At 41.8% G+C, this 19,568-nt stretch overlaps 1 protein-coding gene across 1 annotated transcript; it reads right to left on the reverse strand.

The window, feature by feature from the left end:
- Nucleotides 1-2,448: 2,448 nt before the first annotated feature.
- On the reverse strand, nt 2,449-14,605 carry SLC34A2 (solute carrier family 34 member 2). Its single transcript, XM_054633569.2, has 12 exons — nt 14,491-14,605; nt 14,250-14,387; nt 13,646-13,774; nt 12,622-12,765; nt 11,863-11,974; nt 10,579-10,774; nt 9,764-9,859; nt 6,897-7,017; nt 6,006-6,173; nt 4,548-4,664; nt 4,335-4,459; nt 2,449-3,024 (listed from the first exon to the last, which is right to left on the reverse strand). Exons 1-12 carry the CDS (start codon nt 14,594-14,596, stop codon nt 2,449-2,451), a joined length of 2,028 nt encoding a protein of 675 aa, XP_054489544.1. The 5' UTR covers nt 14,597-14,605.
- Nucleotides 14,606-19,568: the final 4,963 nt, after the last annotated feature.

Genomic DNA, 19,568 nt, shown 5'->3' on the forward strand with positions numbered 1-19,568 from the left:
GTAAATATCTTTTAGAAAGAGTGTGGGGGTGAGTGTACCAGGACATATCATGGTGTATTAAACAGAAATACTCCTTGGGATCTGCTTAACACAATGGCATGGTATGACCTGGAGCAAGGAGAGGAGACGTTACAGAGAGGAACCATAAAGCACTGATATGCCTGACAATTATTACCCTGACTCGTTTGCAAGAATTGCTTTCCCACAGTTATATTATCACTGCTCTTGAAGGCTTCAATTCAAGAAGCAAAATAAGGTGCATGTTGTTTAAGAAATGAGTAAAAGTAGACTAAAATGTTTCCTCTTTCGATGGGTGGTCAATGGAAACGTAAGATAACTTGAAAACAATTCTGGATATTTTTCTCATATTTTCCCAAAGAAACAGGGCATGGGAAATGCACATTGGGATTTAAAGAAACTGATTCCAAAAGTATCCAGAATTGTGAGAATAAAATGAAGAAGAATTATTGAAAATATAAAAATTCCACTTTAAAAATGAGATGCTGACAAAATTTTTTCAACTATATGAAGCATAAGGAAAATAAAAAGAACATTTGACATAATTCTGCTGTTTGGTACTACACTCCAAAAGAGCAGAACTATACCAAAACTAGATGTTTTTGGAATTTCACTCTGATTCTAGGCATTTTGTCACTGGCTCACAATTACAGAAAGTTAGAATCTCAGTTTGAATGCAATTTGCAAACACATAGTTTGCCAGTTTTACTGTTAGCTAAAAAAGTAAATGAAAACAATTTTCACTTCTAAAATGTATGTATTTACTTGATTGCTGAATTTAACCTACTGAATTCCAAGCTCTGCAAAAAACAACTATTCAGAAGTAATTGTGTTCTAGCAGCACTGAGTAGCTTTGTTGCACTAAGGGTCTTCTCAGCATTTTCATTACACATTTAATTTAAAATTCAGCCACTTAAATGGGCTTTAAATGACACTTGGTTTACACTCAGCCATCTAATTTTTTTTTTTGAACATTAGTGATTGGACTTCAGATATTGTCCCATACTCAGTAATATCTAAGCTGTTGAAAACCAGCAGAAGGACTGAGTGCATCTTTGAAATGTTCTTCTTCTGACTCTGAGATTATGCCTTCTGTCAGCCCATGATTCAGAGCAGTCTCACAAGCATTTACTAAAACATCACTAAGGTAAAATTTGAGCACAAGCAGCTCCCTGTCAAGTATTGCACTACCCATGGACTTGCTAGGCATTGTAGTGACTACGCTCCTTATGGATTTTATTTGGGATTTGGATTGCTACATACAATTGCCAGTAAAATTCACATTATTTCCAAGTAGGGTGGTTCAGAGCACAAAGGGGTGTGTCTCCAGTACTTTGTCTCCAGTCAACGTTGCCAGATTCCCTGTGCTAGCCACAATCTGCTCTGCAGGCTCCCTCTGTTGTAGGTCTAAAGTCATTCTCCACTGCTACCCTGAAAACTCCTTTTGTGGCTCAGGCAAATGGAGCCACAGCTGCACACAGATCTCCTGGCACCAGCCCAGGCTGGCACAGCTCCCTCCTCTCCTACTTGTCCTCCTTCCTGCACCAGTCCATAGCTGTGGGATTACATGGTGGACAGGACTGCAGAGGACCATCTGGAGAGAGGAATGGTCACACAATCACATCCTCAGTCAGCCAAGACCTTTGGTAGCAACCCAATGCCTCCATACACAGTTCTTAGCATTCAGCAGGCAGAGAGAGCAGCAATTACCTCTGTGGTCTTTAGCCTGAGATAACAAAAGGTTATAGCTTCTGTCCCCACCATTAGAGGAGACAGAGAGGGCTCCAAATGGGCTTAGGTACACTCTTATGCCAGAGTAGGACTCCAAGAGCTTCTGAAGAATGTCCCAGCATTTCATTTTCCTTCACACACATAGAATAGATTTTGTCTGTTCTAGGAAAGCTACTGTTTTCCATTTTGACCACTGCAGACAGGCCAATGAAAACACTAGGATTCCCTTTTTTTTCTTCCCTTTTTTTTACTTCCAACCGCCCCCCCTTTTTTTTTTCTTTTAAATTTCAAGGACTTCTTCGGTATTATGATGTAATTTCTGCTGAATCAGTAGGTCAGAAAGGCTGTTCTAGAAGTGCATTATTTATTGGTTTTTTTTAAGTTTTAATTGATTGCCACTTTCATCTCTCTCTTCATGGGACTACATCAGGATTTGTTTTGTTTGCTACTGATAACATTGGAGGAAGGTACCACATAGCAGATCCTCTGTGAGCAAATCTGTCATTAGCTTTGCAACTGAGCATAGGTTTTCTAGGGACTCTGTCAAGCTTGTTTGACTCCCTTCCTTGATGGTTGATGTATCACTGGCTTCAGAAACCTAACAAAATGTTCACTCTGTCCTCAGTGCAAGGTCCAAGGTGGTTTTGATGAGCCTGGCTGTCCTGTGCTGTATCTCTGCTAATATGCATGAATCCAATACTATAAGGCTGTGTTGTTTGTGCCTGTTTTGTCAACACAAGCTACTGCTGGTGCCCTTCTTCCACCTCTTTCATCATCAGCCATTGCCATGGTGTTTTCATAAACTTCCATAGTTTTTAGCTGCTTGTCTTTGGCACCCTCCTGTTCAGCATTGACTTTGCAACACTTGCAGAAGCCACAGCAGTGTTTCCCACAAAAAGCAAGGGAAGCCATAAGTATATTGTCCCAGGGCTCTAGGGAGTGCATCCACACAGGTAGGAAATCCCAGTTTTGGAGCTTCTCAGGCAGTGAATGAGGTCGCCTTTTCTGCATGACATTAATTACAACCACAGCAATAAAAAGAAGAAACAGGGGAAGGCAAACACCCAAAAGGACTCCCCAGCCTGCCAGTGACAGAGCAAATACAAACAAAGGCAACAGAAAGAAACAGAGGAGAAGATAAAATATAGCAAACCATCTGTACTGGGCTGTTATATTTCCCAAGGTCTTGCTCATGCGGATTGGCAGGCGGGTATAAGGTATCGGATAAAACAGAATTATCCCAGAGACATTGAAGAAAAAGTGGCACAAGGCAATCTGAAAGCAAAAACATTTGAGAAGTTCATTAACTAAACCACCATTAAATACTCCTACCCACATCATAATTACTTCCAGCTCTCAGGAAACAGTACTGTTGTCAAGGTGTGGGAACCATTGGGTTCTACATCCAGAAATTTTCAATGAAAACATGGGAAACGTAAATTTGATATTGCACACTGGCTACAGAGAAATTTTTAATGGTACAAACTTGGATTTTACAAAAATTTAGCTATAAGTTTATGGGGCACTGAGGAGATTCCTGGAAGGGGACTTTGTCTTTGGATCTTTACAATCCTTTGATTCACATACTTCAAAAATTTTTTAAACAAAAATTAGCATTAAAAGGCAGAGACTTGCTAAAGCTTACAGGAGTCACTTAGACAGAATAAGCATATATTGAACAAAACAGTACATTCCCTGCTCACCTTATCCTATTTTAATTTTGTAACTGTTATCAGACTAAAGTAAATATGAAAGTACAGGTGTTTATTTATAAAGGGCATTATAAAACCAGTATGTTATCATGAAATCTGAGCTTTATCAAGATAGCATCTTCTCATGATTACATCTGTTGCCCGAGGACAATAAAATGACTTCTGCAATTTTCTTGATTTATTTTAGCTAGTAAAGACATTCCTCCTATTCACCAAGGAAACGTCATTATCTTTTCACTCTTAATTGTAAAGCATTCATTCAAATGTTATTTGCTGCCAGGTTCTTTACTGGGTGGAAAATGGGAGTCAAAGCCAGCCTTCCTACTTTTTAAATAGTTTGAGGCAAAAAGGAATTCAATAAAACCCAGTCAAAATACGTTTACAAGGAGAAAAATAGATGCCATGATGCTCACTGCAATGTTGGGTAGATAGAGAGCTTGCCAGCTTAAGGATTGTGCAACCTTCACTTAGGTTACAGGAGTCCCTGTACAATCAATGAACTGACTTTGGACCCTGAGAAGAGAGCTTACAGAAATCAATAACCCTCAGAGGGTTCTCAGCACGTGGGCACTGAACTCCAAGCAGAAAAAAGACCCCACGCTCAGGGGTCAAGTGACCTCCCCTGTCCCAGTTCTGAATCAATTCATGCAGATCAAGAGAATTTATAAAAGCAAGATTAGCTATATATTGATATTCTGGGAATTTTTAATGCAACCTCTTTGCTCTAGCAGTTGAAGTGAATGCATTGTTATTAATAGCACAGACAAAATCAGGCACAACATGAACAGCACATTTGCATCACTTTTGCCAGGTTTTTCTTCAGAAAACTTACAACTTCTAAATGAAGTCAAGAAAGCATGGTTTTATACTGACCTGTAATGAATATTTTAATGTACTCCCAGGACTTGCCAAAGCTGCAAGTATAGCTGTTGTGGTTGTGCCAATGTTGGCTCCCAAGGTGAGGGGGTAAGAGCGCTCAATGCTTATGACGCCAATGCCTACGAGAAAAGAAACACAACTGGGTTGGCTTCAGGATGATGGAGAAGATGAAACATGGGGATAAAGAGCACAGTATTTCCAACTTACCAACAAGGGGTGTAATAGCAGATGTGAAAACAGAACTGCTTTGGACAACGAAGGTCATACCAGCCCCTGCGAGCATAGCCAAGTATCCAGCGAGCCAAGTAAAAGGAAATGGAAAATCTGGAAAATAGAGGGACAACATTGCTGTTAGCATAACAGAGTGATCCATGTAACAATAACACAGCAGGGAAGACTGTTAAGCCCTTAAAATGTAGATGTATTGTTTGCATGTTGGGTCTCAAATGACGATTTGGGGCCAGTTCTACTACTTTGATTTATCCTGTTTGCTATGTGCCTTCAACAGCCTTGCACCACTGGATACACTTTGAGATGGATACCAGACTAGGTAGACATTTGTCCTGACCCAGGGTGGCATGTGTGTTGTGATACAATTAGGTACCAGAAATGTTTCCTCAGAGGTCAACACAAAACCTTCTGGGTGTTTTGAGAGCCTTGGTTTCAGCAACCAGGCACTCACTGGATCAGATCTTCAGAAAGCTCCTGAGAGAACCAAGTTGTTTGCTCTAACTAGTTCCAAGTGGATTATCCCCTAAAAATGTACTTGTTAACTCTTGCAGAGAACAGCTAACTACACTGATAGAGAAACTTGGCACAAATGTCCCCTGTAGTCTGCAGATTTATGGAGAGAGCTGAGAAGTGAGGACTTAATCAGCTGGGAAGACACAGAGGAATAGAGAGAAGATCCCAAATTAAATAAGCAGTAGCTGTTTACTTTCTACCCCTTGTTTTTAATTTGGGCAGTGTTCTTTGCCCAGGAGAAGACAGCATGGGGACCACTTTGTTGCCTTCTGTATTTCTGTGTACCCTCACTTCAACCACAGCCTGAGATCTGTGCCAGGACTGCTTTTCTCTGCTACACTTCCTAATCTCTCCATTAAAGAGAGTATGAAGGAAAAGCAGCCTGGTGAAAAAACCCCAGAACATTTGCACTCAATGGATCCAGGTTGAAAAAAAACAGCTGGACAACACAGGGAAAGACAGAAAAACACCACCATTCAAGGCTGCCTTATCCTGCTGAAGAGAGGGTTAGGCAGCAGCACAGGATAAGATCATGAATCTTTTTTCAACTTTAGAAGGAATATGCAGGCCCTGTGCCAGAGCAGGCAATCACAATCTCAGCACTTTGGTGCTATCTTTTGAGGATGGGAGATCTACATTTCTAACAGCTAATGATTATACATCTAGAAACAGAGCCTGGACTTTGGTCTCTAATGCTGTTAATCTGCTGCATTTCTCAATCAAGCTGTTCACTAAAAGATTTTTAAATTAAAGAAAAAAAAATACTTGGAAGAAAAAATGTTGGGCAGTGTGCACGATTTTCATTCAATAGTATTTTCTTTAAAATATTCTATAACGTCTTTCAGAACAGGAGACATCAATAAACATGCTCAGTGTCCTTGTCATTCCTAAAAACAATCCTCAGGAAAAGCAGATAGTTACCAGTGTTGATTGTCTTCTTGATAACGCTGGCCACTTGTCCTTTAAGCACAGAGTTTAACAGCTTAACGATCATTATCAAACAGGAGCAGAGAACAAGCAGGGACAAAGCCAGGAGGATGAGCCCGATACCAAGATCAGGCAGGTCTGAGTTTACAAAGATGTGTTGGCCTGAAAAAGAAAAGGAAAATGAATTAGCCTACCCACATTTTTGCCTGTGATCCTAAGCCCACCGCTGGTTTTCGTTCGCTCCCCTAAGAAAATTGAACCAAAGCAAACACAGCTTGAGGGGTTGATGCAAAGATGGAAAATGCCACCTTCCCTCCTCCACAAAAGCCATGTCTGAGTGAGGCAGGAGAGGTGCTTCTACAGACATGCTTACAAAATGCAAAGTGGGCACCCCTATGGGGCAGGCAGGAACCAGGTGTATGAGGCATGTGTAAGGGAGAGGAACACAAAGGCAGGAGAAACTTTTGGGGTGCTCCAAGCTGCACAGTGGGTCAGCTTTTCCCAGAGGTGGTTGCATGCCTGAGCAGGGCAGTTCAAAGTCCTGCAGGGCATGCATAGGGATGGGATATCCTAGCAACCATGACAGCAGAGTAACCGTAGCTCCGAGCCATCTGAACATCACGGTGACATGATACTGAGACCTCAATGACTGCTATCAGGCAGCATGGAAAGAGATCCCCCTGCAGCCAGATACCATGATGCTGCTGTAACTCCAGCTGTGCAGCCACAGCAGAGCACAGGCTCCTCAGGCAGCACCTGCAGCAGTGCCATGTGTCCCCACACTGGCCAGGGCTCCTGGATCCACCTCAGAAGGGGGCTGTTAGCACCATTAGAAAGATATATACTTTTGTAAATATATTGCAGAGGAGTAGTTCTACTACTTACATTTACTGATATAGTCTGTTTCAGTTATATTCTTGAGGGTCCATGTCACATTTCCTGCAGTCCAGCAGAAGTCAGGAGATGTGCAGTTTTCGGAAGGTGGAATTGTGACATTCTGCAGTGTCTAAAGATTGCCAGACAAAGCAGAGAGTTCAGTCACCTACAATCCTTTATAAGAGCTCATGTAGAATTTTCAAATTTTACTACAACCAAGATTCATCAGCTAAAAAGTCAGCATTGTAAGCTGGCACCACATCAATGGCATGGTAACATTTTGCATTCTGAAAACAAATGATTATGCTGTTACCCATGTCAATCAGTACAATATGTAAAGATTAAAATATTCCCAAAATCTTCTACATTTTAATAACCACAGCACCAATCCACTAATAGCTGAGGAACTTAACTACTGATGACAGATTTGAGGAGTGAGGTTCATGTTTGGCTACAGTTGTGGGACAGTGATATTCCTTTTCCAGCCACTGCCACAGCTTTCTTGTTGAAAGAAAGGTCTCTTTCCTGACATCTCAATGCAGTTCATGGTCTGATGAGTACTACAGGACTGTGAGTCAGAATGCTACAACACGAGTGCAGCCTCTCTTGCTGGATGAGCACAAAGTGCTCCAGCTGATTTTCTGTGCCTCAGTTTCCATGTCAGTAGAAACAGAAGTGCTGCTACTACTTTAATTGTCATGTTCAAGGGCTAAGAGCTCATTACAAGCACTATGATTACCATTACCAAATTACTGAATTTCTGTGTACACCACAATAAAAGCTTCCTTATAAGCCCTCCTAGGCCAGACATGCTGCATTCTGACACCAGGTCTGTAAGTCATTATGCAGACTAAGGAACAGCTTGCTGACTGAGCTATGCTTCCACACAAGAGCAGCTGACAGCCAAACGGACTCTGAACCATGCTCCTGAGCAAGAGGCATCTTTCCAAAATGCCTGAGTGATTTTCTTTTGCAGAAATGGGGGAAGAGAAATCATATTTCTTTGCTGGGTACTGCCTACAAACACCTGCATTTGTACCTCTCTCCAGATGATGCAGGTGGGCAAAACTGGGAGTGGATCTGGTGCCCCCACATCTCCAGGGAGCACCTGGGCTCCAGGCACCCCATACCTGGTAAACCTTTACAAACACAACACAGTCTTGTTTCTCACCTTGAATTTTCTTTTTTTTCAAGCATCTTAGTTTCAAAGCAGCATCACTAGATCAAAATGTTTGTTTTGCTTTAAACATATGGGGTCTGCATGTATTTATCCTGGCCATGAGTCTGTTTAACAATTTTTGCTAGAAATTAGTTTAACCCAGTAGGAATGTGTAGCCATGATATTTTCTGAAAAATCCTTTCCTTAGGATTTTTCCTCCTGAGAAGCTGAGAGGCCTCAGGAACAAAATGTAAACAATGGTTATCTACTGGATCTGTGATTGGTCTCATGAGGTTGTTCCTAATTAATGGCCAATCACAGTCCAGCTGGCTCAGACTCTGTCCGAGACACAGGCCTTTGTTATTCATTCCTTTTATTTCTATTCTTAGCTAGCCTTCTGATGAAATCCTCTCTTCTATTCTTTTAGTATAGTTTTAATATAATATATATCATAAAATAATAAATCAAGCCTTCTGAAACATGGAGTCAGATCCTTGTCTCTTCCCTCATCCTCGGAGCCCTGCAAACACGGTCACAGGGATGCAATAATTTAAATTATTTTCCTTTTTCCCCACCAAGGTCAAGTCAAAATTCTGGGGGTTTCACATGTTTTTGTCATTTGACTGTAAGGTTGAGCAGCAGGTACCCAGCCAAAATACAGGCAACACAGAAAAAAGCATGTCTAGAAATAAACATTTCCCTTGGCCTGCTCTTTCCATGTAGTTTCTTGTCTTGTGCAGGGCTCAGGGGCTCGGGGCTGTGCAGCTGAGCTCAGGCTGGGCCTGCCAGGGCAGCGAGGGGCACCGGGCTGGGTCTGCAGCCCCAGACACAGCCGGGGCTGTAACCCGAGCAGGGACCGGGTGAGCGCGGCTCTGCCCCGGCTCCATCTCCGCAGGTAGCGTTTCACTGCCCAGCCACAGCGTCATTCAATAGCAGCTGGGCACCGAATTTCAACCTCCACAACCAGTGGAGAATGAAATACTTAAGGACTCCTTGAGTATCTTCTGCCTCAGGACTTCAGGAATTACTTTTCTATACGTGCCAGCAGGTAGAATAGTCTAATTAGAGAATCAAAGGATATTTAATGCTGTAATTGTTGGTTAGCTGAACGATGCAAAGCAAACACTCAGCTCCATGGTTTGCCAAAATACTCATTGGTGTTGGTCTGGGCAAGAGATTCCTCCAAGCTGTAGGGCTGCTTGGGTGGAGAGGAGCAGGATGCAGCCCCACGGAGGCTTTGTCCAAGGGCAGTTTTCCAAGAAGGCTGCGAGCAGCCAGCGGCCACCAGATCACCCCAACACACGTCAAACTGAAGCTGATTAGATCAGCAGATAAATGGTGGTTGAAACGATCTTTTCTCTGGCCTACGGTGCAGACTTTTTCCACTTTCAGGGAGTTGGTAGGACTTGCTATCAGAGTTTAAAGGCATTTGGGTTTGAAAGGAGTAAAAGGCTTGGCACCAATCCACCAGTTCTGATAGGCAAGGTCCTGCACAGTACTGAAAGCAGCCAGGTCAAGGTCACCACTGGTGACCATGCTTGGTTTAAGTGGAGCATTAAAAAAAACTGCATTAAATTTTTTTCATTCTTTTTCTGCTGATAAAAACCCCACCCTCATTAAAAAATCTAATTTCACAATCCTGTGATAAGGAGCATCAGCTACAGATCAGTAATATATTTCCTGAGGTACCTGACAATTAATTTAACATGATACTCACCACATTGGTTTCAGTGACACACCAGATCTTTACCAGGCTTTTGTTTTTTGCTGATTCATCATTAGTGGCAATTGCATTTATTACTGATTTATCAAGCTTAAAAGGAAGAATAAAAAGAATTTTAAAAATGCTTTATTTCCAGCTTGTATCACATACTTCTGTTCAGCTCTACTCAAATAAGCCCCCTTGAAAGCTCAACCATGTAAAATCTGCATGACTCCAATGCTGGAACTCCTGCCCAACGGGTAGGAAGGGGGTTACTCCCAGAAAAAAAAAGTACAACTGTACATGAACAAATGCTTTGTCTCATTCTCCCCACATCATCCACTACCTCATCTCATCCTTTCTGTTTAATCAGCTGCTCTGACACAACTCCCTGACTGTATTTACTGTCACTTCAAAACCTGTGTGCATCCCCTGGCCTCTAGATGCATATGATTTTGTCCCATAATTTCAGTGTCTTCATCAGGTCCAATGCTGTTCCTCTGGCTGTGTCTCAGCTAGTGCTACCTGCAAATGCCCAGGCAAGAGGCTGCCTTCCCATCCATCCCACATGGCTGAATTTGTCCTCAGCTGCCTTCCCAGTCCTCCTCCCCCCTGTCTGCCACTGATGCTGTGAAATGTGGGCGAAATAGAAACTGGAAACGTAGAACTGGGGCTTTATGAGATATGAATTAAGAGAAGAATTCATCTGCTAATGAACTTTGCCCCCAGGAACACAGAGACAGGAGTGGGAAGCCTTCTCACAGTCAGAGCATTTTGATTAGTTGGGACTGAATCAGGTAGGCAGCTTCTTGAAGTGAGAAAGAGCTTACCTCAATGATGAGCTTTGTAAAGGGGTCTGTGATAACTTTTAGTAGCTCTGGAGCATCCTCACCACTTTCAAGGTGAAAGGAGTCAACTATAACATTGGTGAGATGGTAGAGATAGCCAGTAATGACTTCAATGGGTAACAGTGCAAACACAGCCAGCCAGTTAAAGAAATCATGGATTGTTGCCCCAGCAAAGGCCCTGCAAGAAGAAATTAAAAAACAGAGCTGCTTTTAATTAAACAAAATGTGTATAACATCAATTAGATATGAAATCATAAAAGTAGAGATGAAGGGCATTTCAAGATGGGAATAATTTAATTTCTGGGGTCAAATGCAATAGCTACTTTGTTATGGAGTGCTAGGTTGGCTCCACACTGTTGGCCAATTAAAGAGCCAGACAGGTGAGTAAAACAAGAAAAACTAGAAAAGACAGAAGTAATCCATAGCATGAGGCTGCCAAGAGTACTTTTTTGAAGAAAGAAGCGGCTGTACAGCCTGTGTTTGTTTTGCCTCTCACCTGTTTTTAGTACATTTTTAATCCTCAGCCAGTCATTGCCTACAGGACCAGTTCTCCCTGACTCCTGGGGCAAGAGGGCTTTGCAGCTCTCCCACATGTTTCTGCAATCTGTGGTGTACAGGTCCCTTCAATCTTCTCCTCCAAAGCACGAGGAGCCACAGCTTGTCCCTCAGAGGCTTTGGCCAAGAGTATTTCAATATGCCCAGTGCATAAATGACAAGGTTCCAAAGTCTCCTATCACTCCCAAGTTTACTGCCCATCTCCAGTAAGCCTCCAAGTGCTCCATGAGCTCTCTCAGTGGCAATGTCAAGTGTGAGTCCTAAAGATGTCACTGTATATATCTGACAGCCAGAACATTTCATTTCTCTACAGTTACCAGCTCTGGTTTTCTGCAGACTTCAACATTGAAATCTCTTTTAAGGAAACCAGACCAAACTTATGTAATACTAACTTCTTGTACAGCCCTCCCACAGCTGGCACATAATAAAAGGTGGGGGGTATAGTGAGAGCACTTGAAAATTTATTCCTGTGTAAGATCATTAAAAATGGTGAATTCTCACAAACCCACAAAATTTTTAAAGGAACATGATATAGTTTTTTTTTCCAAGCATATAAGGCCATACATGTAGGCAGCTTTATACCTTTGCCATGGCCATGCTTGTGACTTTCCTATCTAGAAAGGTTGAATGGCTGTAGTAGTGAGAGGGAATATAGAAGACCTACAAAAATGAAAGAAACAATTTTCCAGATCTAGAGTTTAAATACAATACCTTCTAAATTCATTCCTGTCCCCAGCTTGCATAAGTGCCACAATTGTGTTTGTAACTGAGGTGCCAATGTTTGCTCCCATGATGATAGGAATAGCTGCTCTAACAGTCAGCACTGCAAAACAGAAAAGGAAACAATGAACGAAAAAATCATATTATTAGCAAGCTCTATGCTTCAATGAAAATTTCTATTGCTATCAGTGAACTCCTGACCTCCCTTGATGTCAGTGTGATGAGCTGCTCTAATCCAAACAGGTTTGCTTTAATCAAGCCCCCTGGTAATGTGGCACTCCCATAGTCCCATGATCCCCACTGACACTATGGCCCATGGTTATCCCTTTTCATCACATGTTAAAGGGCCAGATGAAAATAAAGTCTCTTCTTTCCCAGGCATTTTCCTACTTACTACAGAATTTTGAAATGATACCACAGAAAAAAATGAAGTTCATTACTGTCCAATGTGAGAAAATGATGCAGATAATTCCAAAATTAAGTCATTCGGTGCCATGGCTTCCAATGATTTTCCTTGCAGTTGTGGTTTTATTATTATTACTACTACTACTATTGCTACTACTAATACTAATACCATTATGATTCCTTTTAAAAATTTTATTTTATATCGGGGAAACAGCTGTGAAAAACTTTTCCAATGGTCTCTATTCTTTTACACAAAGCTTCTACAATTTGAACACAAGTGGGAATGTTTGCACCTGAGACAAGGTTTATGAGTGATCTCTAGGAAGATTCTGTGAGCAGACTCACATGTGGAGGACACCATGCTGACTATGATGGATGAAGAGGTGCTGGAACTCTGGACCATCACAGTCACCAGAACTCCGATCACCAGTCCCGCAACAGGATTCGAGAGCACTGAATCATCTTTAAATATGTCCCCTGCTGCTTTACCTGTAAAAAAACATATTCTCAGAGAAGCACAAGGTAAAGTCCATAGAAATTATCAGTGTTTAATTCAAGATCATTCAGCCATTTAATTGATACATATATAACCATGTTTGCTATCCCAAAAAAGTACAATGTAGCCCAGGGATCCAGATTCATGTCCTGGACTCGCAGCTTCTCAGATTTTAGAGGATACTTTCTATTCTCTCATTTCAGTGACTATAAGACCTGCTGAACTCTGCAGAGAGTTGCCACATATAATGCCACAGCCATCAGCAGAAAGACTGTAGGACAAAAAAAACACCCATACCTTGATTTAAATGTTATTACTTGGTATTTTTGGACACTGAATTAAGGGTAATGCTTTTAATAATACTGACTAATTCAGTCCCTGTACCTTTCTGTGTTTGCAAAATACTTATTTCTCTGATAACCACTCCTGAGTCCATGACCTGAATTCAACACTTTGAGGTAAATGTAAAAAATACATTTCAATAGTTTTTGTCTTTGAAGGATTTGAGGGACATTTCAGTGTTAGATGCTTTGGTCAAGAGAACAGTTTTGTATTTCACCTTGTTGAAATGTCTTTTACATGGGACAGATTTATGTCCAGATGTATTTTTCTAAACTGTCACTAAAGTAACTGGGAGCTACTGGGAAACTGGGGCCAATAACCCCTACATCAGCTCTGTGGAATTTGAGACAGAAATGTTTTCATTTCTTTCAAACATCTGAAGGTCAGTGTTTAATCAGAGATCCTTCCTTCTGAATCTATGTCTCATCATATATGAAGAATGTTCTTGAAGACTGGTAGTTGTAACTAAGTGTCTCAGACAAAATTTACTGCTTTATTAATTTATTCTTGATATTTTAGATATTTTCATACCTCCTACCAGTTGAAAAGCAGAGCTCAGTACATCCAGAGAACACACAAACATGTAGAGTAATCCAAGTAGCATAATGAACTTCCCTATCCCATAGAGTACACGAATGACTTTTCCTTTTGTATCCAGATCTGCAAAACAAATACATTATGTATAAAAGAATCATTTGAATTTTTCTCTGGAATACTCTAGTGCACAAGCAGAGACAGTGGAGACAAAGACAGTGACATGGCTCCAGTGTGTGATTAAACCCAAAAGAATGTTCTTAATCACATTTTAACTGCAGAAGCAGGTATTTTGTTTGCCTACTTTTACCACAAAAAAACCTTTTTGGTATGTGACAAAAGCCTTATGAAATCTGACATTGACCCTTGGTTTTATAGTCATCCTACTGAGTAAAAAAATGACCAACAGCTGCCTGGATATAAAACTGTATTAGTGCTGGACTGTTTTACATATATCTTCTCATGTTTTAAGGAGGCTAAGAAGCATGATTTTGGGATTTTTCTTAGCTGATTGAATATTATAAACCCATTAACTCTTGATTAACATGAGACAAGTGATGGGAAAACAATGTAGGTAACTTATTTACAGAGAAATGGCTACCTGACCACTTGATCCCAGTGTCCTGCAGTTCTGGCAGAGCCCACGGGTCTTCTTCTTCTGGCCTTGTCTCATCTATCAAAGCTACTGTGGAAAATGCAGGTTGAATTTCCCCTTTATTTCCAAGTGAAGCCACGTTGCCTGACAAAACAGAACATTTAAAAAATTGTTTAATTACTTTCCATCTTCTCCAAGGATCCCCAAATCCTATCTATTTTTTTATAACTCAGAGTGAGCACATTACCTTTGTGATTTTCTCCTTCTTTCCCAGCCATGTTCTGGTTTTGTTTGGAAGAGTCCCCAATATAGTTATTGGTTTCAGGCTTTTCTACCTCCGGCCAGGGAGCCATGATCTGTGACTAACAAAGTAGTGTTGAGTGAAATGCAAGTGCAGTCAAAATATTCACCTTATAAGAGTGCATGTGAGAAATGTGATAAGGATAAAGAGCACAGGAGATGAAAATTAAATAGAAGCAATTTTCCCTTGAACACAAATTTTTACTAAACTTTATGAGTTATTCTTCTATTTGGGAAATTGATTTCTCAATATTTTTAATCACAGTTTACTTATTTGTGTACACAATTAAAAAAATATTTCCATCTCACATCTATATTTTCATACACTTTTAACTTTCATTAAAGAAAATATTCCTCTGCTTTCCAAAAGGTAGGCATTTCTTCTCTTTAATTAATTTTAACTCCTTTCAACAAGAAGTCAGAGAATTGTTTTATTTTCGTCCACCTTCTGGATTACCAAGCAATTGCCTGGTAATTCAATACACAGACCTTTACCTGGTAATTCAATACACAGAAATGTTTTAGCAAAAAAATTCTTCCCTAAAGCACTGCTTAGTTTGGGTCGTGAATGCTAAACACAATGCCTTGTTGCCTTTACTGGTTCACTGCCATGGAAACATGAAGAGGAGAATCCTGGACAAGGTGGAAGAAGAGCCCAGGGTTTTGAGCTTGCTGAGTGCCCAGAGAAGAGGACAATTAGAGAGCAGGGGCCATTTGCAGCTCTGTATTTGCCTGTAAGCCACAGCTGATGCTGCAAATGAAGCTGAGCTGGAAGCAGCAAGGTCCAGCTCACCCATCTCACACAGGCTCTCTCTCTGAACCTCTTCCTGACCCCTTTCTGGGCACATTTGACATGCACTCTATTATTAATGAGTAATAACTTAAAAAGTAAGACATCACATGTCCAGATCCTGCCAGCATGGGTGCAAGCACACATGACAGACCTGGTCCAGGCACAAGAGGAGACCAAGCTTGGAAAGGTCCTCCCTATTTACTTCACCAGTATTAGAAACCAGAGGGAGAGACATGAATGAGGGGGGAAGTGACTGTGGAAACAGGAGCCAATATGTACCACAATGCTTCTGCCTTTACAGACTTGGTGACATCAGCCAGCACATCCAAAAACTCCGTGGAAAGGATGGGAGAAGTGAACCCTGTCCAGGAAAGCCCCCCCTTCAGGTCTGTCTCTTCCACCCTCTGTGCCCCACAAGTCACTCAGTGCTGCAGCCAGAGCTGCCCCATGAGCAGCACATCTGGCACCCACATGGCTGAAACACTGGTCAGCAAATTTGCCACCAATGCTCCTCATACACAGAGCCCCTGTGCCCCCTGCGCCTCCAAAAGTCAGAACTGGTTTCATGCTCCCATAAACAAGGTTCACCAGCAGTTAGCAGTCACTCTCAGGGAGTATAATTAGTCATTCATTTAATCATAGTCCTTTATGTAGCTGATGGCGAAAATGTTTTGTGCCTGCCCACATCAGTAAGCCACACATCCTCCTCCTTTAGCTGGGAAGGAAAAGTCACAGACAAAATCACTTGTGTCTTACTGTTACACAGGTGGGTATTGTTTTCTGGCACTCCACAAAGAAAAGAGTATCTCTTCTTCCACATTACCAGGAAAAGTTATTCTGCAATTCCATTAGCAAAAACTACACGTTTCACATTCTTTATCTGTGGTGTAAGACCCAGAGCAGCTCCCAAGATACACAAAGATCTTCAAACAGATGAAAGAAAGTCATTCTTGCTTGTTTCAACAAGGATTCCCATTTGCTTGGAGCAAATTCTCGCATTTCCATCCATGCCAAAACAACCTCCAGCCCCACCCAGACAAAAACACCTCCATCTTGTTAAACAAGTTTCATTTATATATGTTCAGCATTTAAAGACCTATTAAAAAAATAACTGCTCTGCACAAGTGATTCTTAAGTGAAATGTAATCATGAAAATATATTGGAAAGTCAGATGTGAAGCTGCAACTTATTCCAGCCATGGAGACACAGAATATGCTGGACACCACCATCCCCAGAGATGCCATCAGTAGTACAGCTCTTCTGTTACGCTTAGTATGGAAATGAAGGATTCAGCCTGCATTATTACTGTATGGAAACTGAGCTGATGCATTCACTGGAGAAACTGGAGCTTGAAAACTTCAGCAGACAAACAGCCTCTGCGTCTCCTAAAAAAAGTCTCTCCAAACAAGAATTCGGCAGAGCATTTTTCCATAATAAGCATCTCCCATGTTCCGGAGGTGCTCAGGAGCCCACAGGTACGTCATGTATTATTATTGTTTTTGTTTTATGTGATTAAACATCATAGAATGAGAGTTAATCACCTCTGTAGAGGAAGTTTTTATAGGTATGTATATAAAGTAATTCACATGAGCCCTAGCCAACCTCTGACTTGAGAAGATAGAATTGAATTCTGGAGGCTTTTACAGCATTTGCCTTGAACATTTGGGTTTGCAGAGGCATTACTAGAACAGCCCATGATGTGTGAGTGGTATTAATGACTGATGCTAGCAGAACTTCTATACCCTTGAAGTCCTCCCACAGTTGTCAGCTTTCCCAGATCCCAGCTCTTGTTAAGAGGAATAGCTGAGAAGATAGTGGGGAGACACCTGATACTCTCTGCTGGAGTCCTAGCCACAGCTACTTACTGTTAATTAACCACTGTGCTACAAAGATAATCTACATTCTATAGTTTTCCCTTTAAAGAATTTTTCCTTGGCCCAAATACAGACATTAACACCTTGAGAAAATACTCAGAGGACAGTCAGTGTGCTGTGGAGGAGCAGAGCAGTGGGGTGGCCGAGTGACCCCATCGCTCCCTGGGTGCTCACACGCGCCTTTGCAGAGGCTGACGTCAGCTGTGGCAGAAGGGACCAGCACTGCTGACGCAAGATCCCAGTGACAATGAAAACCCCAATAGTGGTTTACCTGTGAGCACCAAAGACAGCTACATGCAAAGGAACATAGAGAGCAGGCCAGTGACAACGCACACTGCAACAACTTGCTGTGCTCAGCTGGACGCACCGGTCCAGGTCCAAAGGCAGGAGAGCCACAATTGCTGGATGAGGCACTGGAGTGATGAGCTCTGCCCACTCCCATGCCAGCCCAGGTGCCTCAGTGCCACGCATGTGGCTCCTGCCTTGGCTGGCAGGACACCAGGCAGGGTGCCTGCAGCCAGGGTGAAGTCACGGAGCTCACGTCAGGACGCGCGTTGGTGCTCGGGATATCCACCTGCCGGGTGCTGAAACGGGAGCTGATTTCCTCCTGAAAGTGGCAGGTCACAATGTGCTATGCATATTGCAAAGGTCTGAAAACCAATGCCTGGGCAAGATGTAATCCAGCCCGTTTCAGTGAACCTCGTGGCAAATCCTCTCACACCGTCGTGTGTGCCTCTTTCGTTGTGAGTATAATCTTTCCTTGCCTTTGGAAAATGCTAACCATGTGTGACATCCTTTCTAACTTCAAAAGAAACTGAACCCTCCCCCTCCTAAGAGGGAGATAGATGGGAAAAATCAATGGCATTCAAATTCCGAAAACGTGAGAGAGAAAAACTCAGAGCCAAAGTGAGCTCCTGTGGTTTTTATGTCCATAGTCTCTCACTGCAGCATTTCAAAGAGTTAAAGTCTCTGGGGAATTATCTGAGCAACACTGGGTGTCATGCAGCTGCCCTATATTGCATTCCTCAGTGACTCACGGGCTGTAACAGCTTTGCCTGTGTTGCAGAGCTGCACTCTCGGTGCTTTGCAGTTCTAAATCAGAAACAGCTGTCAATCTGTTTGTTTTGCTGGACTTAACACAGCTCAATGAGCTACCCCTGTGTGTGCCCAGCCAGCATTGTTCGTGCCTCTCCACCCGTGACAGCTCACCCAAAGGTGAGCCACATTGTGCCAGACACAGGAACTATGGAGCAGCAACAAGCCTTAAAGAAACCTCATTCCTGGGGAGCAGAAACAGTCAAAACAAGATAAAATAAAAAGTACTGAAGAAAAGAGCAGTATTTTCAAAACTAACTGATAATAACTACAACAACCAATGTGACCATACATGCACCTACAGGCTGCTTAAGCAGCTCCATATCAGATTTTGGGTTCAGCCAGGCTTTCCCCATTCTCTCTCCCTCTCATTCCCTCCTGTCTCAGCTTTTCTACTAAAGTACCTCACTTCCTTATCATTCACCACAGCACTAAAGTTTTTATCTTCAAAAGGGATTTATTAACTAATCTGATATCCAAATATATGACCTAGTAAATATGAATATTTATCACACATACTTCATAGGAATAAATACCAACCTACATATCAGCCTTTCTCGTACAAAGTTTGAAGAAATATTGTCTTTTTCCTCTCAAAATGTACCACTTGCAGCATAGAAGCACATTGTGTAGAGACAGGAAAAGAAAGCTTCTGAGCCAGCACAAATTCATTCAGGAGCTTTACATCAGCTGATAGTTTTGCCCCAGAACCAGTTCCATGGAAGCCACAAAGCCCCAGGTGCAACAGAGGCAGTAACAACTTAAATAAACACCAGCAATGATTCAGCCTTGCTAGGAGCAAGTCTTGTCTTTGCTCTGGCACCAGCTGCTTCCTTGAGGCTTTTTCTTTGAATAAGTCAGCAGGCTTAGCCGGGATGTAAACTTTCAACTCATGCAGTAGTAAAGGCAGAAAGAGATATGCAAAAGCTACAAAAACTGTGCTCAGTTTTAGTCCTATGGATCTGTAAGAGTCATTGCTCACAAGCCTGAATCTCACACAAAAAACCACACAAAACAAACTAGAAAAGTCAACTAATATCTAGGTATGTGCAGGGAGAGAATAAATCCCAAAGATTAATTTTTGAATTCACAACCAAGCAAAGCACTGGAGACTGCCCCCGAGGAGCCAGAGCCAGGAAATACCACTGAACTACTTGAAATGCCTAGTAGGTATTTAAATAAAACAATTACTTTTTCAGAATAAAATGCCAAGAAAATTAATAACCCCACCAACAAAGAAATAGTACAGATCTACCCCATCCC

This window comes from Agelaius phoeniceus, chromosome 4, assembly GCF_051311805.1.
Source record: "Agelaius phoeniceus isolate bAgePho1 chromosome 4, bAgePho1.hap1, whole genome shotgun sequence".
Taxonomy (NCBI): domain Eukaryota; kingdom Metazoa; phylum Chordata; class Aves; order Passeriformes; family Icteridae; genus Agelaius; species Agelaius phoeniceus.